General features: G+C 28.7%; 1 protein-coding gene across 2 annotated transcripts in view; it reads right to left on the bottom strand.

Moving 5' to 3' along the window:
- Positions 1 to 1,631: 1,631 nt before the first annotated feature.
- Positions 1,632 to 23,433, bottom strand: part of LOC129959627 (zinc finger FYVE domain-containing protein 9-like) — an 84,409-nt gene continuing 62,607 nt past the window's right edge. For both annotated transcript variants that reach the window (XM_056072494.1, XM_056072495.1), the window contains exons 11-19: positions 19,901 to 20,065; positions 19,587 to 19,811; positions 19,423 to 19,505; positions 17,542 to 17,646; positions 16,847 to 17,000; positions 10,890 to 11,133; positions 9,865 to 10,011; positions 8,065 to 8,209; positions 1,632 to 4,602 (exon numbers count right to left, since the gene is read on the bottom strand). In XM_056072494.1, the coding sequence (XP_055928469.1) occupies positions 4,447 to 4,602; positions 8,065 to 8,209; positions 9,865 to 10,011; positions 10,890 to 11,133; positions 16,847 to 17,000; positions 17,542 to 17,646; positions 19,423 to 19,505; positions 19,587 to 19,811; positions 19,901 to 20,065 (1,424 nt within the window). In that variant the 3' untranslated portion in view covers positions 1,632 to 4,446. The remainder of the gene's footprint in view (positions 4,603 to 8,064; positions 8,210 to 9,864; positions 10,012 to 10,889; positions 11,134 to 16,846; positions 17,001 to 17,541; positions 17,647 to 19,422; positions 19,506 to 19,586; positions 19,812 to 19,900; positions 20,066 to 23,433) is intronic.

Raw genomic sequence — 23,433 nt, 5'->3', positions numbered from 1 at the left:
TAAATACTGTGAATCAGACTATTGTCAGTAAAGCATTGCAAATCAAAAATTTACAGGATGTTGTGTACAGTTACACTTCTTAAATGTCATTCCGGTGCCGTTTAAATATATTAAATTTTTTAACAATGCTCTTTTTTTAATTAACATTATATAAGTATCATATTTAGCAGAAACTGAAATAAAATATGCTGCTGGCAACCGCACGAAATTAGAAACTAAACAATAAAAACCACAAATTACGTCAAGAGTAATTAACAAATATTGCTTTAGCGATTATAAGAGTACTCCTTATATTAAATTAAAAAAAGAAACAAAAGTGGAAAAATCGTGTCTTTTCAGCGAATCTAGAGACAATGGTGTTGTTATATCATTTTTTAAAGCTAACTACAATCTAAACAAAAATGTTTTTCTAAAAGGAGAAAAGGAAAAGCATAGTGTTTACATGTCCCGATTCTGAAAGTAAAGCTTAAAACTACATTTTCTTCAAACTGCTCTATACATTCAAATGCTTTTGCAAATAATTTCAACTATTAGAATAATTTGCTTTGTATAATTTATGAAACGTTTTATGTGTTCAATAAGTATTAAGAAAACCCCAAAAAACTTAATAATATGCAATTTCAGCTATTTAGTTGCAGAATGCTTAATTATTCTTAAATTTTTCATTACCTGATTTTAATATAAATAAATTCTTACTAAGCTGAAACAGTGTATCAAAAATGAAGGCATTATGTTTACAAACTGCATCAAGTGATCAACAAAAATAAAAGCACTTAAATTAATGCAAATTATAACATTTATTTTACTTTAAAATGTCGGAAAGTAAAGACATAAAAGCATATATAGAATTTTGGTTTCTTTGAATTTATAAGTTATACTGATTGGCAGCCGACATTAGACAAATATTTGAATTGGACGGAAATGTAAAATAAGAGATACTATGAACATATTTTCAAAGTAAACTATAATTTATATCTACACCCATGTAAAATAAATTATGACCTAAACAAAAAAGCATTTCTTTAATCTGCTCTTTTTATATGTAAAAGATGATAAAACACACGGGGGGGGGGGGTTGAAAATAATTGACTTAGGGTAAACAATCTACTTTGAAAATCACATAGCTTATTCAATTAAGACAAACGCAGAGAACTTAGTTTTTCATTTATAAGTTTATTACATGATATAAGTGAATCCGATGCCCTTAAGAAAAAAAGTACAATTCAGCTATATAACATATGCTATTCAAAAGCCCTCTCCTAGTTTTCCCCCTTCCCTCTTCTCAAACTAAGTAACAGAACAATTCAGACTGCAAAAACTTCAAACCTTATTTAAATTTTAATAGAAGCACTCTTTCCCTTCAACGCATACGTTAATACTTTTATATCGATATTCCATAAACATAAATTTTTTTAAATATAATAATAATAATAACCGGAATATTACATTATTTAACCGGTTTAATGATGCAAGTTCATAAAGTATAGAAACTTCAAAAATTAATGAATGCTAATAATTTTATTGAAAAATGCATTTGTTCACTTCAATGAATACAATGAAAAAAAAAAACTACTTCATTAGAACAGCATTTAAAAGAAAGAAAAAAAAAAAAAAAAAACTAAAGGCATATATTTTATTTGTAAGACATGCTTAGAAAATGTTTGAGGTAAATAACATTTTCATTTCTCTCCTTTTCCTATTAACAACATATACATTAAGATACAGTTTTATACAAGAAAACCTGTTTATTAAATAAATAAAAACTAAACATACAAATGTGCATCGAAAACCAAAAGCTGATTTCAAGCATAAAATGTTTCAACAATATCAAATCAGTAATTTTTAAATAATATTTTAAGACTAAAGTATAGATAAAAATTCTAAGTATTAACATAATCATTATTTAATATCTCTAGACCAGAAAAACACAGTTTTTCTGGTCTAGAACACAGAAACAATTTAATATCACTAGACACTCTGAAAAACACCATCACTCTCTCTGAACTCTGAAACATCATTATTTAATATCTCTAGACCAGAAAAACACAGTTTTTCTGGTCTAGAACACAGAAATAATTTAATATCACTAGACACTCTGAAAAACACAGTTTAAAATAATATGTTAGCAGTTTTCTTATAACAGTTTTTATATACAGTCACTCAAAAAAGTATTGGGACACTTGGCTTGAATAACTACAAAGCTATTCATAAAACTATTTGTCACATTAAAATAAAAAACAAAATGAATCAAGAAATATTTTAACACTTAGTGTACAGATAGTAAGGAAAATTTTATTGGTATTTCAGAATTATAATTTGATCTAGCTTTTTAAAGATAATTCAAAGCAAGTAGGAGTCAAAAAAGTATTGAGACACTTTTGAAATGAGAAATTCAATAAATATATAACACATCAATAGAATTGAATTTACTACCACATTTTTAGACTATAATTTTAAACATAAAATTTTCAATAAATAAGATTAGTTATAGAAAAAATGGTGAGAAACGAAGATATATCGGTTGATGTGCAAAATCTTGCAATAAATCATTGGGAAAAAAAAAAAAAAAAAAAAAAATGGAAAATCAGTTCGCTGTATAGGACATATCTTGAAATTGATTAAGTCTACTGTTATTAATGTTATTCACAAGTTCAAGAAAACAAATATTGTTCAAAACAAGCAAAAATCAGAGCGTCCAAGGACATTTAATGAACGGGAAGAGAAGCGGATTATGAAACAAGTTCACTTTAACCCCAAAAATTAGTGCAGAAAAATTGACTCTGTCTGCAATGTAAAAGTTATATTCGGAAAATCTGTAAGTCCTAAAACTGTCAGAAATGCTCAAGAAAATATAAATATCAGGGCAGAGTACCTCAAAGAAAGCCCCACATCAGCAAAAGCAAATTGACAAGCTAAGCAGGCATTTGCTAAAATGTATGTAAAGCAACCAAAAGAATTTTGGAAAATGTAATTTTCGTTCAAGTAAGCAAATATAACATTTTCGGATAGGATGGCAAGCAAAAAGTTTGGTGGAGATCAAATATATGAATACAGGTCAAAACATTTCAGCCTGCTGTCAAATATGGAGATGGCAATTAAATTTGTCTGTAATTGCATGGCAAACACTGGTGTCGGGAACTTACATTTTATTGGTTGTACAATGAATAAACATGTCTATATTTACATTCTCAAGCGAAATTCAAAGCAAACTGGGAATTTCAAGACTTATTAATTGTACCAAGATAATGACTCGAATCATAGAGGACCCATCACTGATATTTGAAAGTAATGGGTCCTCTACCACTGCCCTAGTGTTATTAAGACTCCTGCACAAAGTCCAGACTTTAATCCTATTGAGCATGTGTACGATTATTTGCAGCAAAAAATATAGGAACACCAAATTTCTAAGAAGCAGGAGTTAAGAAAACATTTGGTCGAAGTGAGGGCCAAAATCGATGGATCATTTTGTAAAAAATTGGTCCAACCCATGCCAAATACATTATGAAAGGTCATAAAAAGTAAAGGCGGCCCATCAAGATATTAATTTTAAGTTTGCATTGTTTTTCTTTATTGATTGGGAAGTTTCCCAATACTTTTTGAGCACGTTTATTAATTTGATTTCATTTATTTTCAATTATAACCATAATGCATTAATATGAGAGTTTTCTTTGAATTATTATGATTTGTATATATCAAAATAATATTTATTTCTTTGTTTTGGTTTTATTCGCATACTTAAGTGAAATATTATGATAAAAATCTGTGAACTTGTGGGGTGTCCCAATACTTTCTTGACAGACTGTATTTGATATTATTCTGACTAATGCGATTAAATTATTATTTCAATTGAATGAAAAATACAGCATTGGGAAGGGGATAGGAAAAAAAGACCGTTTTGTTATCACTTAATGCAAAATGAAAAAAACTGTTTTAAAATGGAAATTTTTAACTCAACATCACAATTTTAAGATAATTTGTTCAAAAGTGACAAAGTTCATCAATTGTAAAAGAGAAGAAAGCATGTCACACAAGGAATGTTGCAGTACTCTATGACCTTTACTGACTTAAAATTAAACATTTTTAAAATTATAAAAACAGTTAAAAGAATAAAAACACCATGAACTCTACAGAAGTACACTATAAACACTGCTCTGTGTTGACTAGTTGGAAAATAATCATATGCACAACTAATAAACAGGTATGACGGTCAACTTTCTTCCAATGATCATAACCATTCTATAGGAAGAAATTTAGTAAATATATAACTTTACATTCTGTTTATATAGGTCTACAAAACTTTCTGCATGCTATACCGCACAGTTTCAAAACATATCTCATACTGAATGACTAAGATGTACAGAATTTACACGCTTATTTTTTGTCCATGGAAAGTTTCTGTACAATATGGAGATAGTCAAACAAAATCCATTCAAAATGTATTGCATGTTATTTGATCAATACATGGAAGATAAGCTCAAAAGAGAGTTTTTCACTTGGAGTGGAACCTGAAAGTCTTAATATAACTGGAATCAGACTGCTATCTAATGCATTCATGTACATTGCAGGAAGTGCTTTACCACAGGATCCAATGTCATATTCAACCTAAATTGAAATAAATATATAACAAATAAATTTACGCATTGCAATTGATAAAATTTAATCAACTTATAACACACTAAAGTGCATAATATTTTCAGTCAAAATCATCAAGGACACAAGATAAAAAATGTATGTGCACGAAAAGCAAAGCATAAAATGTGAATAAAGATAAATATGAATTATTCAATAGTACCTATCAAAAGACTGAAGCGTTTTCAAATATCAAATCCTTTTGTTTGTATTAAGGCCAAATTATCTTCAGATTGAGAAAGGGCATAAAATGCTTCCACAAAACAAATCAAATTTAGATATGAGAAGATTAAAAAAAATATATATATGGATAACAATAATGGACATTTTCTTCCTTTATATTAAACATCTGATGTTACTGTGAGCTTTTATTTCAAAGATTTTGATACAGCTTAATACAAGAACATTATTTGTGAAATTTTAAAGTTGCACATGGTTGCATACAAACAATGAATCCACATACATGGTTCTATCTCATGAAAAGTATAAAATTAAAAGTAGATTGATGCTATAAGGGAAAAAAAAAAGAATTTAATTTTCATTTACCATCAGACTTTTAGAGCAAAAAAGACTTTTTAGCGATTCCTATTGCACTGAAGAATTTTAATTAACATGCTAAATTTTAAGTTAAAGGAATAAAATGCTCAAATCTTTTCAATTGATACAATTGACTATAGAGAGGCTATCAAATGCATTTTCTCATTAAGTTTCAGCATGGGAAGAAAGATGAATCTCTTATTTTATTTTATTTTTTGAATTTAAAGGTGTGTCAAAGAGTAGGGGGGGGGGACTGAAATTAGTGCTCAAACGTTTACAACTGCTAATGTATATATCCTTACTAGTTTCTCACTTTGTAAAACGTTTTCATCAAAAGTAATCCTTCCTTAAAAACTTCCTTGATTAAGGAAGAGATATCTTTTTCTCTCTTTCTCAGAAACACTATTTTTTTAAATTAAAAATACGCTCCCACCCCTCTTTCTTGACAGAGCGCAACAATCTTTTTCATTTTTAGAAAAATTAAACAGCAGCTGTTTGAAAAAAAAACGTAAAAAAATGAAGTAATGAATTTTTCAAATTAAATTATACATACACATAAATTAACAACTAGAGGAATGGGATAACTACTTATTCTATTGTGAAAGAGAAAAAATTCGATTAATGTTTTATTAGCTATAAATTATACGCTATATAACTACAATTTATTGAATTAATCTATAGTTAAATATTTTGAATGAAGTTTGAATAAATATCAGTAAAGAGTAACAAACTAAGGTGAGAAATGTTTATTTTGCAAAAGATGTTAAAAGACTAAGGGACATACACTTTTAGAAAATTGAAGTAAAATCATGCCAAATGTTTATCTAAAATCTCGCCTTTACTTTTGAAAAGAATTTTGCTAAAAATAATTTAAAACTCAAATATAATCAATGCTAAAAACATGTGAAGGGCACAATTGCTGCAAACAAGTTTCTAATTATTTAAAGATTTTCAATAGTCTAGGTCCAACGTGCTTAGAAAGTAGAAGATTTTATTTTACACTTTCAAAAAATATTTATTATAAAACTGACAAATTAACTAATGATACTTCATAGATGATGTAAATTTCATTCAATAGCAGAGAGGAAATTGATGGAAATACATATTCTTTCACTAAATTTGATTTTCAGAGCAAGGTAAATGTTCAGGAGAAAAATTGTAGATTGATGAGACACATCGAACTTACACCTGTTTTTAAGACCCTGTTCTAGATCAACAAAGAAATAACAGCAGAAGATGGTCCTCTTATTTTTCATTCAAATTCCTGTACTTATTCCTATATTTTCAAATTCATTCCTATAATTCAAGTTCATTTTTATAATTCCTATTTTTTTAAATTAATTCCTTTAATTCAAATTCCTATATAATATACCTATTATATGTGCATGGCATTAAAAAAATAAATAAAACAACATTTTATACCTCTAGATAAGTTGAAATGGCTTTATTTACTTATTTTGAAAATCAGATTTCATTATAGGAAGAAAATTCCATTGATTTTCCAATCAAACTTAAAATTATTTAAAGCTAGCAAACCATATCACATTTTGTAAAGTTAAGAACAAAATTAGTTCAAAAATCGGATTGAATTGGATATCAGTCTATTCTGAGAAGTCCTTTATTGTTCTTTTCAAACGGGGACTAAACAGGAGCTAATGGGGGAAATTCTTTAAGGGGAGTGTAGATTAATGGCAATCAGGAAATAAAATAACCTAGAACTATAAACAAGTTCTGTCATGATAACATATTTATGAGATATCAATTAACTAATTAATGAATCTAATGATATCCCCCATCCTCTGAGATCTTGAACCTTATTTTTTAACCCAAAAGAACAAAATGATAGCAAAAAGAATTTTTTTATAGCAGAATTTGTCCCTTTTTCAACTTTTCACGTACATGCGCTTCACAGTTAAAGATCATGCATGCGGAAGGTTTAGAACTTATTATGCTTTAGTTTTTGATAACAGATGTGCAGTATTGTCTTTTGCTTGTACTGAAATTTGTCACACAGGTGTCTGATAAATGACTTGAGGGTATTTACTTGACAAAAAGATGTATATATGAATCAGACTATTTGTTTTCCACGGAGGGGGGGGGATGCTGAAAATTCTACTACTTTTCATAATATTTTTTTAGTAACCAGAACATATTTTGTCCTTTCGAAAATCAGAAATATTGTAAACAATAAGATTTTTGGCTACTAGATTTAGATACTATTTGAAATAAAATTCTTAAAAACATGAAATTTGATGCAACATCTGAATTTTAAAAAACAAAATTTCTGCGCGATTTACTTGTAATGTTACGAATTGTCTACTATAATAAACAAATGGATAATGAATGCGAGAAAGTTTCATTTAAAACGAATTTTCCGATCAATCGGATCTCGAACGCAGATCCCCAGATCCTAAAGCCGATGGCTACAATCAGGTAGGTCATCATAGCTCTGACAAAAAAAAAAAGTAACTTTAAAATCTCTTGTATCTTGACAAATATACCAATATTAAGAAAAATGAATGTTTCAATTCTAAGACATATATTCTTTTTCATAGAAATCTAAACTACTCTATCTTAACACTTAATGGACGAGTCATGTAAATTTACGTTTTAGATGCATGTTCATTTTATTCATTTAAAAAATGTCCGGACACTGAGAAAATCAGAGCAGATTCGACTCGTCTGTTAAGTGATAATATGTCATTCCAAACATTATACATTAAAAATCTCTATATGATGAGATTTCTTTCATGGTAGATTAATAATTCTACATGCCTTTGGGAAAAATATTTTCCCAAATATTTTTGCAAACAAACAAAACACACACACACACACACACAAAAAAAAAAACAGGGAAAAAACTAATAAGCCCATTGAAAACTAAAGTTATAATCATACCCTGTCTCTTTGAGAATCCAATGTCACTCTCAATCCAAGTTTTAGAAGATCTGCTTCAGCTAGCTGATCCAAGTAAGGAGTAAGAGCCATGCAACACGACTGAGCAACAGTTTCTGCTAAGCGACAAGGATCTACCAATTCATTTCTGAAATGACACAAGCAGAGTGAAATGAATGCATGTATTATTTGTTTTAAAGAAGAAAAATTCCAAAAGTTTTCCATGTGGACACAAACTATTAAGAAACCCTTTATGTGTATAAATCATAGTTCCTTAAAGGATGTTAAAGTAAAAATCAGCAAATGGAAATTCAATTACATATTAATGCAATTGTAATTCCATTCCAGAAAAAATGTCGACTAATTTTCTTAAGAATTTTCAAATAAAAAAGCGAAAACCGATTTCGGATGCTAATCTTGAGCATTTCATTTTTTTCAGTGATGTTTCCTTTTCATTGAGAAAATTTCAAAATTTTAAAAATGAAACTAGAAATTATATGCAGATATAATATTTAATTAAAAAAATATTGTATTAACCATTTCGAAAGTGGTAATTCAGACAACAACAGTCAGAGATAATTCATTCTGAAATAATCTAAGTTGTGGAGTGAAATAAGAATTCTAAATTAATACATTCATTAATTCTTTGCAATAATTTTAATTGTGTTTTGGAAATGAAGTTTCTTAAAAAATAATTCATTTCCTTTGTAAGTAAAATCTTAAAAATAAAGAACTCACATGGTATGCATTTAAAAAGTACAAAAAGCACATTCATATCTCTTGACACTAAACAAACAGACGATTAATAATCGCTTAAACTTTCACTATACAATTCACTACAAACCCGCTTCATAGTATTCATATACAAGAAAAAGAATTACTAGAGATGGCATTAATTTTTTTTAAGCTGCTTCTCAAGGAGAAAAAAATCTATAAGTTGCTTAAAATAATTTTGATAGTGAGTTAGCAATTATGTGTATTCTTTGATATGCATTTCATATGATATAAAAAGATCCTAAGTATGTACTGAAACAGTGCTTATTATGAATACTGAGAGTTGACGAAGGATTAATGTGCACAGAAATGTAAAAATTAGAAATGAGAGGAAACTTTAAATCATCTAAAAAGGTTCTATGACAGTAAAATAAAATATGCGATACATAAAAAAATATTTAAACCTTAACCTACAGAAGAGAGGAAACTTTTGTACTTTATTGAAAAAGAAAAGACTTAAAACTGCTAGTTATAGAGCGACTAGTTACATCTATTAAAGTTCCAAGCATTTTTCTATCCTCAATAATTTATATATGCTTGTAGAAATAAAAACCCTCTCCCTCTGGACTTGGCAAGATGGCCAAATTGGTTGAACAGTAAGAATTAATATTTACTTGAGTTCAGACATTTTGCTATTAAGTAATCCCCAGAAAATAGACTCATAGAAAACCAACCTTTTTTTTAAAAAATGGTGCATATAAATATATATATAAAAAAACCCCACAGAATGAGCACAATGACATATTTGAAGATTTAAAAAAAAAGCGCTACATGTTTTTTGATATCCACTAAGATTCTTAGAGGGCTTTAGATAAACAATTCAAATGATCAGGAGAATTAATTCATTTGTAAATATTATTATATTGATTATTCGAATTCTGTTGAAGTCAAAGAGAGGGAAATGTAATAAACATATTTTTATGATAAAAAGTAAAAATGCATTTATCTTTCAAAAAGAAATCCAATTATAATTTCAAGAGCAATTTTTTAATCACATATAAGAAATTATGACACAAAAAAATGACCTACTGAATTGAGCTTCCATAGTCATCGACATCAAGAAAGAAAACCTCTGTCCATCGAATTAAAAAATTTTCGCCTGCATAATCAGTAGAGGTGTGAATACGTAAATTTGGAATTCCTTCAAAACTTTTACCATCAATAGGGCTGTGAACTCTGAAACAAAACGATTCATCATTGCAAATTCCAAAATATAACAACTTATTCAAATCATTACATATTCAATAGAGCATTAAACTTTTTTTTAAAGGAATTCCGTTTAAAACTTAGCTGAAATGATAATTATTTAAAAAGTAACGAATAAAATAATACAGCTATAAATTTTGAGGCAAGACAAAATGTCCAAGAAATTAATTTTTCCAAAGCAATAATAATAATAGCAAAGCAATAAAGCATTAATTTTTAAGCAATCATTTCACAAATATATCTAGATTTATAATATTGTAAATGTTTGGAAGAAAATGAAATTTTGAAAATAGAAACCATTTTTAAAATGCTTCATATTAAATAAATTTATAATACTTAAACTTATCTCCAAATAATATTTTAACAAAACCCTTAATAAAAAAAACAATAGTTAATATTTATCTCATACAAATGGACATATTTCTCTTATGACGGTGAGATCCTTTATTTACAGGATATAGTAATTAGATTATAGTCCTTACTCTAAATTGTTACTCCTCCCCAGAAGGGGGGGGGGATGATAACTTAAACTCATTAAGTAAAACAAAGTTTAGTTTTTTTTGGTTCTAATTTTCTCACAACAGAACTTTATCAATTTACGAAAAATTTATGCACTACTTTTTAAAGTTTTTATAATTCTTTACCAACTGCTACCTGTTTTATCAGTCAAATTATTTTTCATGAGTTTCTCATGCTTGCAAGATAAAAACCTTCCCTCAGGCACATACAATGGAAGGTTATAATTAAAGTAACACAATACCAAACCATATTATCACAATTCACTATTAGTGGAAAAAATATATAACATATATCAAATACAGAAAAATCTATTTCGAAAAAAGGTATACCCCATGTTAAATTTCTTATCATCTCTAGTCCACTGAACAATTACAATTTCTTCAGGATCAGCTGCATTGATTGGACCACACTCAATAGTTAAATCTCTCATATCTCTTAGTGCCATATGAAGATTCACCATTGTTTCCTGGGGGATCTGTATCAGCAAACCATCTTCAACAATGCTGAATTTTGCAGAAAGACCAGAAGTACTTTTTAATGCACCACTAAAGACAATAAAACTAGCTCCAGTAACTGAAATGAAAAAGAAGATATCAGTTAAATGTTGAGATACACATCAATATTTTAAAAGACATTCTTGAAACAATGCTTAAAAATTAAATTATTAGAAAAGAGTAGAATTGGGGAAATGGAACATTTCTATAAAAATAATAAAAACAGATTGACAAAAATTGAAAAACAGTGACAATTTTTCCCTTGCAGCACATGATGGAAGTATTCCTTAATATATCCAAAAAATTATACACAGTAAAAGAGCTTTGCTTTGTTTTTGTGATAAGACAAAAGGTAGATTTTACATTAGGAAAAATACTCAGAGGCAAAAAATTTTGAAGGTACCATCAAGCACAGAAATTCATATATCTCCACAAAATGGTACATACATTTAAAGGAAGGACTTTGACAAGAATGTTTTAGATTAGAAATTATTTTTTTTAAATGAGAAGGAACAGGGTGGGAGGGGGAAGGAAATGGAGAAATATAATCTACTTGCTTCAGTGGCTGAGAAAACAGTAAGGAAAAAAAAAAAAAAAAAAGCTGTAAAATACACATTGAGAAATGATCAGGGCTTAGGTAAAATATAAAATTCTTTCAGCAACTGCAAATGGTTTTCTATGATCTGATGTTTTAAACATGGAATATTTTTGAAATTTCATCTTCCGCATTTTTTTTTCGGTGAAAAATTCAAAATTATCTTTCTCATTATTTATTTTGCATGTTTCACCCCATAGAAAATCATAATTTATAGTTTAATTTATTTATAAAATATTAATATTCCTTCACTTTTATAAAAATCAAGACATGAAACAATCATTCAAAATTGATGGATTAGTATAAGGTAATTTTAACATATAAGAGTCATAAAATTGTAGTAAATATTGTGATATATGTAGTGACGAACGCCTGATGACGAGCGTCATCTGCTGGCCAACAGGTGTTGATGCTTGTTAGACGGAGTACAGATCAGACGGGTCTGAACGAAAGTAAAGACGTGCGAGATCAGACGGGTCTCTGAACGAAAGACGCGACATAGTTCTGGACGAGAGCTGTGAGACGATGAATGCAGCTGACGAAACGACGAATATTGCCATGCAATGACTGCGATATTAACATGTGAATTAATCCTGCGACGTATTCGACGAAATCTGTTTATTGTCCATTTCCTTTATATTAATGTAATTGTCCGTCCTAAATGTAATTAAATGTGCGTGATTCTAAAATAGTAGTGATTCCTGAGTCCTACATATATGCCAGAAATTCAAAATATGGACCACATTTAACTTATTTTTTACCAAAAATTTGCCGAGGATACTAAACTACTATACAGATCCCCAGTAACTTAAAAAAAAAAAATTGCTTCTAACATGCAAAAAGTCAGATACACAAGACATGCTATCGAAATTTGCTGCTATTACATTAATAATAAATAAAAGATTGAAATTCCAATTAGAGATATGCTTCGATTTAAATATAAAAATACTTTAAAAAATTATACTTAAAAAAATTCTATCTATAATAAATTTTCAAAAAGTATAAAAGAATATTTATTAACAACATCTCAAAATTCCAATAAAGGCAAAAACAAAGACATTATTTGATGAAAGTGCCAACAAACATTATCATCAATGTCTCTTCTTCAAATAAGTATATACACCCAACCAAAATCGCATTAACAACAAAGATCATAATTGAATGTGCCAGTTATTACATAATTCTGGTCACTATCTTCATCAAATAATTATGACCCTCGACAGAAAATTTCCGGAAAATTTTTAAACAGAACGTTTTAAAGCAATAATACACAACAAGCAATTCCCCATTTAAAAAAAAAAAGCACTTTCACTAAAAAAAATTGAACATCAGCATAACATAAATCAAATTTCTCTTTCAAACACAAATGGCACAAAAACTGCCAGTTATAATATATCATAAACTAAAGTTAATGATGGATAATTTACCAATCAGCTTAAGACTAGAAATGAACAATGTATCTTCTAATAAATTATGTTTCCGAAAACGAAACTCCATTATTAATCAATTATTCCAAGATGCAGCAGATAATTTTTTTAACTAAAAGATTACTAATCACAATCATTCTTAGATTACAAGATGCTTCTTCCGTTCTTTTTTTAAAATACAGAGAAGTAGAAATTAATATAATGCATTAACATTTCTATACTACAATTTAAAAGATAAAAGCAATTACCATAAATGGCATTAACTATAAGACCTACTTTCTTTTAACTAACCTTTATTTGTCACAACAAGCATTAAAATATTAATCTATCTAAAAATCTTCAATCATAAAAAATACAAAAGTCTGTATATCTATATGTTCCCCAAAACAATTGCCGAATTCAACTGACAAATTCAGATGGATGATAGTAGGCATCAAGAGGATAAAGAATCACCATACAACATGAGATCCCAAACGACGTTTAGAAGGAGAAAATCGCAAAAATATAGGGAGTCAAAAACCTCGACCGCGGTTTTTATTCCTTAAATATTGATCATAGACATATACTGTGAATTACAAAGTTGATAAAAAAAGATGCAAAATGTTATGAAATCGATTACAATTTTCAGGGGATTAAACTTTAAAAAAATACAAAATTTAAATTTTATACGGACCCCGTACAAAAAATTTCCAATGATTAAAATGTGCCCCATCTTCTAATAAGGTCATCATCAAAATTTAAAAATTTTATCATGAAAGCTTTCAAAGATATGTTAAAACAAATTTGGTGAAGGGTCAATCACAAATTAAAATGCAAATGTTTACAGCTTCAGTGCAGATGACGCGACGCAGGAATGCATCACAAGGAAATAAAATATGCTTTATATCTTTAGTTTTAAATACAAATTTTAAAATCTATGTTTCCTGAAAAATACTTTAAAATTTTACATCATGAATTACAGAATATAACTTAAAAATAGCACAGTCAATGAACTTGTAAAAAAAATTAGAAATATTTGCATATGCAAATATATCCCTCTGATTCGCGCGTCCCATAATCTCAACAGTCGCGTTAATATATTATGTTATTTGTGTTCTGTCACTGATCAATAGCATAACTTACGTAAGAATAACTCGCACATAAATATTTCACACTTCTGCTGCATTTTGAGAGTGCAATTATCCTGTACAAACAGTATGTCACAATATAGCAATGAATAACTTTTGGAAATCCTAATGTTTTACAATTTATGGAATCGCAATGCTAGCGAAACTGCATGGGAATTTCGGCGTAAATATTCCAATTCCTGACATCCTTCTGGGAGATTTATTTCTCGATTAGTATAACGAATGCGTGAAAGAAAAAGCGTATATCCTGTAAGTGGACCAGGTAGGCCCATACTTTACTCAACTGATGAAGAAATTGATATTTTGGCTTATTTTTGCAGTCATCCACATAGTAGTGTTCGTACTACTGCTTCAGAAATGAACCTATCACGCGCAGCAGTGTGGAGAATACTGAGACGGAACAGATGGCATCCTTTTAGCATTCATGGTGTGCAGGGACAGGAGCCAACAGATTATCAATGTCGTCTAGATTTTTGTAATTGGGTTCTCAACAAGAAGATGCTAATCCCTCTTTCTTGAAAAACATAATTTGGACAGACGAATGCTGTTTTAAACAAGATGGATGCATAAATCCTCAAAATGAGCCCTTTTGGTCAGATGCAAATCCATTCGTGGTACGTGTTATTCATCATCAGAGGCAATTTTCTGTGAATGCATGGTGTGGTATTTTCAAAAACCGCTTGTTTGGACCCATACTGTATGATGATGCTCTGACGGGAGACAGATACGTTAATGAAATTCTGATTGTGGTTATTCCTGATTTTATGGAGAAACTTCCTCTAACAGTACTTCCACATGTTTAGTTCCAACATGATGGATCTCCAGTTCACCATACTACAATTGTGAAACACTGGTTAAATAACGAGTTTCCAGATAAGTGGATGACTTGCATGGTCCAGTCGAATTTCCTTTTAGATCACCTGATTTAACGCCTATGGATTTTTTTTGTGGGGTCGTTTAAATTCAGCGGTTTATTTGTTACTTCCCTTAAATAAAGCAGAATTGCAACAACGCATTTTAGAGGGTTTCCGTGACATCACCGAACAAAAACTTGATAGAGTGTACATAAGTGTCATCAGACGAATGCAGCTCTGTATTGGCATGGATGGAAAACATTTTGAACAAGTTACGTAATCTTTCCTTTAAGTTATTATTTCTACAAATTTTTAATATTTTTGAACCAATAAATAGCAAAATTATTATTTATTTATTCAATCATTACTTTTTTTGATAATTTGTGTACGACCCCTAAAACACGAACTCATATCCAGGCATCGAAAAGTGGTTTAAGTCAGCATTTATGTAGTTTCATATCTTCTTTTATCGTCTTTTTGTGATAGAATGCTTAAATTTTGTACATGTCTTTATTAGTTTATGAGGCACATTTTACTCATTGGTTTTGTGTGTGTGTGTACGGGGGTCGTATAAAAATTTAAATTTTCTATTTTTTTCAAGTTTAATCCTCAGAAAATCTTAATCGATTTCATAACATTTTGCACCTTTTTTTAAGCAATTCTTTAATTTACAGTATATGTCTATGATCAATATTTAACGATTAAAAGCAGCTGTCAAGGTTTTGGAGACACCCTGTATATGCTCCACAAAACAAATGGTTGAATCAACGAAACCGAAAACGGCACAGATGTACCTTAGATGTGAAAGCCAATCTTCGTTTTGAAATTACCTTTATTTTAAAGATAAAAATTAAAATTCCATCGTATACTACAAGTTTTGATTGCTGGAACGAACATTTTACTGATCGTGTAATTGCCCTGGATTACGACATGCATACAAGTGGAATGCCATGGTTCTTTATTAGCAAGACTTGATGCATATTATTTTTTTGGTGGAGGGGAGAGGGTACCTGAAAGACCTGGATACCGCCAAGCAATGAAACTGCGGAAATGAAACAACATATCTATACTGCATGTGAGGCAATTCCAATGGAAATGTTTGCACGCATGTCCAAAAAGTTTTGCTTTAGACTGACTCATGCTTTTACAGCAAATCAGGGTTACATTGAAAACGTCATTGTTTAATTTTTTGCAACAGTCTCATAAATGTTTTTATTTTTCCTATTTGCAGCGCTGTCTGTCGGTGACAATCCCAACTAAATTTGCAGATTGGTAGGATAAAATTCCCTGATTTCTCAAGTGTAAGGCCACAAATAATACATTTATATCGCATTCCGTATTTTCTTTTTATTGATTTTTAAAATCCATCAGTCATTTTTTGGACACCCGGTACTTCAGAATTGACATACATGAGGATGAAATTTTTTTCCATTATTCCAGATATACTAAATCAACACTGTTTAGTTGATTACTATTTGCGTCAAATATTTCCCCTTTGAAATGTACAGTTCACCTTTTTATATAGTTTATAGTAGAAATTGGTTTGAATCTTAATTTTGGTATTTCATCTTTAAAACTTAACTATTTTTATAAGAAATTTCAAATTGAATTTGAGTTTTAGAAAACAAACTTTTAATTTTTAATGCCCAAACTGAATTCTTAGAACTAAGAGGGACAAACCAGTTGAATGCTCAATGTGTGTTGGGGGGGGGGGAGGTAGACCACACATAAAAATGAGATACTAAAAACAAAGACAAATGTCAATTACAGCAATTAGAATATAATTCACCTCTTCTGGTTGTATTTTCAATGTTAATCGCTTGAGTCTGATAATCTCCTTCTTCTTTTTGCATACAAACTAAATGAGAATCAGCTTCAGTACTGAAATTGGATCCCAGAGCAAGAACATGTTCTACATTGTTACTGTTCAACACTTTCATTACCTAATCAAAAGAAAAAATATATTCTTAAATACTTAAGTTTTAAAATATACTTTTATTTTTTTAACTCACTGTAATATGATATTGCATGCAATGTTAACAAAAATAGATCTGATTTTAAAAAAAGATGCAATTCAGAAAACTAGCAATAATTCAAAATGTATCAAAAATATTAACATTTTGCACAATTAAAAAAAATATATTACTGCGAAGTGAAGCACATATTTCATATTTCAATTGTTCAGACATAATATAAGCTTAGAGTAAAAAAAAAAAAAAAAAAAAAGTGAACTGAATTGTGCCAAACATAAACACTGGGAAGTAAAATAAATGATTAATTGAAAAATAAAATTAATAACTTTTTACAGTAAGTACATGGGCATTAAAAATATAGAATTATTACGTAAGAGAAAATTAATCGATCTCAAGAATGATAAAATTCCATTACGAAAGCTCTGAAATCCGCATTTCTGCAGAAATGTTTCATGCATGATTCTTGCTGTATCAAAAGTAAGCATAAAACTAATCATAAATTTACACTAACTTTATCATAGCGATTTCGAGGGATATTCACACAAGTTTTCTTTTCTTCCATGTGTACTACTAAACCAGGAATGACAGGAATGGTGAATTGGTAGTTTCGCAGATCCTAGGAATAATAAAATTTACAAACGAGATTAACTCATTACATAGTAATATATCTGAATAAAATTCGATTAACATGTTTGTACTCAGCACTAGATGGATTTAGAGGCCAGATTAGCTATTATAAATATAATTTTCATATTCACACTGATCAAGATCAAAATTCTGTGCTATAAAACAACAATGATTCTGTAATAATTTAATCTAAAGGTGATTTTATCCAAGCTAAGTGCTCGAAGAAAGAAAACAAATTTAATCAAGGACAACAAAAAATTTGAAACAAAATATTATATATATATATATATTGCATGCATTCTAATAAATGCAAAAAAAAAAAAAAAATACCATCATTAAATCACTGATTTGCAAATGCTTCAGTCAGATTTTTACGATCAAATGATATACTTTTATTGATTAAAAAATGCTCAAAATACACCTCAACAAGTGTTCCTGCTTCAATTTTTAAGAGAATATGAGGCAAGGAACGAATCAAAAGCTACTTATAAGATACTTAAAAAAAAAAAAAATTTTAATAAATCAAACTAATATTGTGAAAAGAAAATTATTTTAATTTCGAGTAATGAAAATAATAATAATCAGATAACGTTTTCACTCAGTATTAATGTTGATCTTAAAATTCACAAGGACATAAATCAAGCATATTTTTATAAAATTATCACAACTCCCTTTCTGTCTTTTCTTTTGTGCTGGCTGTACCAGGTTGTATTGATTAAAGCTTTTGAGAAAAACTTTGTTTATTAAGCATTGTATATAAAACCCAACACATATCAACAAACGACCAAACTTTTCTAACAAAGCTTTTCTTTAATCCGTATATATTGATTGAAGTAAATCTGCAGCAACACTAGTTCAAAGAAACATAGCAAGTTGAAATAATTTAATATTTAAAACCAGTTAAAAGCAATTAATTACCAAATAATTAAAATAGAAATATACGATTTCAATCAACTAACAAATAATTTCATTTCTTGAATTTGGAAGGTCTGCCACCAATTTAGATTAGCAAGATTATGGTGCATTAAAAAATAATAATGAATTTAATTCTGAAGGGGAAAAAATTCACATTATTTTAATTAATTTAAATACAGATTAAAGCAAAAAAAAAAAAAATGATGCAAATGGACTAGTGTAGTAGAATATATTATTTACAAGCATGTTGCACAATAAATTAACAAATGGCATCGCATGAAGGCTTTTTTTAATAAAATTAGCACTCTATTAATACAATGTTTGATTTTCATTTTTAACATAACTAATTTTTTTAGTAATGAACATAAAACCTTGACATTTCATTGAAATATTTACGTAGATACTTGTTGTGTACAATAAAAAGCATAAATCGAATTTAAAACTTTTCCTTATTGCACCTATTTCTGGATTTGAAAAAATGTGCGGACAATTAAATTTTTTTAATAATCAAGGCATATTAAATAAATTATTTAATAATTAAATATAATTATTTAATAATTAAATATAATCAAGTCTTTACCAAGAAATAAAGGACAAAAATAGAAAATTTTCTACTATAATATGAAACCATAAGTGAGATGTTAAACTGCACTATGAATCAGTAAATATTTAACATTCCAGTAAAATAGAAGAAAATAACATTTGCAGATAATGGAATCAACAATACATTCTGGTGCATTCTTTAATGAAACTTTAGCTTACACGCACTTTTTAAAATGAAAGTCTTTTAATAATTTAAATTAAATATAATGGCATTAGGAGCTTTAAACCAAAGAGAATTTGAACTTACAGCTAATACACTCATAATTGTTTGTCCAATTTCAAAATATACAGGTTTACGATGGCGTACACTGACTAAAGCACAGGGGTAATCTGAAAAATAATAAAGAGAACATATTAAAAGAAAAATTCTCAATACAAAATTTTCATTATACTAAAATGTGTTGAACATACATCTGCATTCAGCCCCCATACGAAGCATCAAACGAAGAGGAAAAACTTTCGCCCAAGGAACTTCCCATTTATGGATGAGAATAGCAACTAAATAAGGTGTATTTGGCACAGTCAGTTTGCTGAGACACTGAAATGTTGGACGGACGAAAAGGAAACCTCTGTGATCACTGCTACCAAGTATTTGCTCAGGAAAAATTATATGTCCCAAGTCATCGAATGTAGAACCTGGTAAAGAATCACAAAAATCTGAAATGAACTAATCTATCATGTAAATGTATTTTATTCAAAAATATTAATTTTTTAGAATTAATTACCTTTGCTAGCACTGTCATAAATTTGCGTAAAAAGTTTGAAAATATCACGGGGTATGTTTCTTTCCTCAGGAAGTCTTTGCAATACAACCATTACTTCATCTTGGCCAACAGTACATAAACCATTACTAGTGAAACACCAGCATTCATTCCCAAAGCAACAATCCACTAAAATAAAGAGCATACATACAGTTTCATTTATTTCAATTTAAATAACAATTATTCTAGAAATTTAAGTCAACTCTTTGACCAAAAGTGTCCGGATACTTATGGATTTATGCATTTTTGGAACTTCTATAGAATCACTGAGCACCTACATTATATATATATATATATATGATATTTTAATATCTAATTTAAATTTAATTAATTTTTAGCTTAATTTTGCCCATATTAACTTCATTCTAAAATGTTCTCTTATTTCCTGATCTAATTCTACCTTTTCTATTTAATTAATTCAACGCGAGTTCTAAAATTGCTTTCGACTTGGAAGTCAACAAGTTCCTACATTCCATTGAAGGTATTAAAAAACCTGTCCAGCCAAGCACATTTTCTTAAAAGAACGGTTTTAAAAGATAAAAGCTTCCCTTGCCTAAATTGACACATTGTAAAGGAATCCCTGACAGAATCTCACAGTATATAAACACTGGAGAAAATATTTTCTCTCTCGTTACGCTCTTTCGAGAGAAGAGCTGTGAACGGACGTCAGCGCTTCCTGTACATAAATTATGCCTCCCAGGATGGAATAAAAGCAAACTTTAAAATTTGAAAGTGTCTTATCTCTCTTCGGCCAGGATTCTGCTTAAAAAATTGTTTGCACACGCACACACATACTTAAATTCACATTTTACTGTGAAAATTCAATCACAGGAATATTCAAGGAAACGACCAGAAATTGATGAAAAAAAGTATTTGCCTCTCCTTTTGTTTTAGGGAAAGCATATAATATAATGATTTGAAACTTTCAACAACAATTTTATTTGATTTCTATAATAAAATATTTACATGCATTTTCGTAAAAGCAGCTCACAAATTTGGAATGACATAAATATTTTGTAAAAACATCACATATTTTTCAGAAACTGCTCTGGTTATGAAATGAAGTTTTCAGTCAAATTAGCTCACAAGATATGTGACAAACTATTATTAAAACATTATTTTAAAATATGAAGAGAATTCTTTAAATATGAGATTTTTTTAAATAAATGTTTTATAAACTAGGCATGCAAGAAATATATCATAGCTTTTTAAATCTCAAAGCCAGATGTATAAGACAACTTGTATGAAAATTCCAGTTGAATACTAGTAAGATTCAGGAAGTGAGCTGAATTTTAGTTTATTTATAAGAGTAGTAAAACGATTAGGTGTTTTTCACAAATTGATAAAATCGAATCATTGAAAGTTATATTGAATTCTATAAAAGATTACAAATATACTAAATAACCCTTCACAAAAATTAGACATATAACATAAATTGCAGTAAATTAGATATCATAAATAATGTTTCCGATCCGGATTGAGATGTAGTCTTTAAACAAAGAAATTAAATTCTTCCAACATCTGGGGAATGAATTGGAACTTTGATTTCGAACAAGACAACATTTTACATCATCAGTGAGAGTACTTTACAGACTTCTTTTACAAGAAATACATCCAATTCCTACAGAAACATTCCAAAAATCAGTAGAGAGGCTTCGTCATAGGTTAAACAAAGCGTAACTATCGGGTGTTTTTAATTGAAAATTAGGTTATATAATGTCAGAAGTCTAATGTTTGTTTGCAAATAAAAACAAAAAACATAATAATTTTTTGTTACTAATGGTGACCAATTTACAGGAATTTATGTTAGTACTCAATTTTTAAATATGAAAGGATATTTAGTATAATTGTAATCTGTTATAGTATTTAATATAATTAATTGACGATTCAATTTTCAAGAATATTAATTTGTGGAAAATCCCTCACCTTTCAGCTTATCTTCAAAAGCAACTGAAATTCAGCCCACTGCAATGACGGTACTATTCTGAATCTTTATGGCATTCAACAGCAATTTTTATGTAAGTGCTCCTATATATCCGGCTTTGAGATTAAAAAATGAAAAATATGTTACATCTTGCCCATGCGAAATTAAAAATTGCTTATAAAAATACTGATTTTCTCGAGTATGTAAAGCATTCTCTTCAGATTTTAATATAATGCCTTAATAATAGTTTGTCCGATATCCTATTAACTTCATACAATTTGAATAAAAACTGCATTTTAAAACCAAAAACTTTTCGGAAAAATTTGTTATTTTTATCGAAACCTTTACATCTTCCAAAATTTAGACGCTGTGTTCAGGAAAATGCATGTAATCATTGCCCAAAGCATATAAAACCGTGATGGAAGGTTTCAATTGGATATCTGCTTCAATAAAATTTTCTGGGGAGCTAAAATCTTTTGCTTCTTCATCAGCTTGTAGTTAGACCTCTAAATGCTTATGTGACCAAAATGGTAAGATAAAGTTCTATATATCAAAGATATTTAAGATCAAATATACTTTTTTCATGGTGCAAAGACAATTCATTCAGACTTGCTGGAAAACTTTAAAAAATAAGTAAATCTGAATGTCCAGATACTTCTGACAACAAAGTGTATGTTTGTATACATATATATTCCAAATTTACTCCAAGAAAAATGGGTAAATCGAATCAAATCTTGGGCACTTATTATTTAAGACAAAAGAAAGAATACTGTCAAATTTTCAAAGTATAAAAAATATTAAAATTCCAATTAATTAAAAATTAACAAAAATTCTGCTTTTCCCCCACAATTATTTCAGAGGAAATTATGACCAAAAATATATTTATACCATCTTAAAATACAAAATGTTAGCAATTTCATTTCTGTGCAATTTTCACTTCAATTGCTATTTTAAAAAATTAAAGCAGGTGATTTTAATAAAAGGAAATACAGGGCAAATTAAGTAAAAACAACTCTACCACTATTTCTTTACATTTCTCTTTGTCAAGCATTCTTAGTAACTCGCACATAACAGCATAAATAAAATGAAGGTAAGATAGGAAAAGCTTTTATGAGTAAATTAAACACATATTTAATGGTAATAATGGCTTCAAGGATGAGTTATCATGCCAAAACATAGTGAATGGAGATATTCGAAAATGAGAACATAAGCGGGAATCGCTTCAATGATACCGAAATCATGTTTGTGCGCATTTTTTTTTTGTTTGATTTGTATTAATTTTTCAAAATCTAATAAATAATTCAATAATTGAAGTCAATTCTGAAATAAGGAAATTTAAAGATACTCAATTTGGACTCAGACAATCTTTGAACTACGCTTAATTTTTTGGTATTTCTGACTTTTTTTTTTTAAAAAAATTTATAGCAATGTTTTTTATTGGTTATAAAATAATTTTAAAACTGACTTAATTAAATTTGAGAATTCTGTTAAAATCTCAAGTAAACTTTTTCTGTGTCTTCTACGAAATAATAAATAAGTGAAATCGTATTTGAAAAGAATATAGAATTGTGAG

The sequence above is a fragment of the Argiope bruennichi genome, chromosome X2 (assembly GCF_947563725.1).
Source record: "Argiope bruennichi chromosome X2, qqArgBrue1.1, whole genome shotgun sequence".
NCBI lineage: Eukaryota > Metazoa > Arthropoda > Arachnida > Araneae > Araneidae > Argiope > Argiope bruennichi.
Note: the sequence above shows the minus strand (reverse complement) of the source record. Positions and strands in the feature narration are given on the sequence as shown.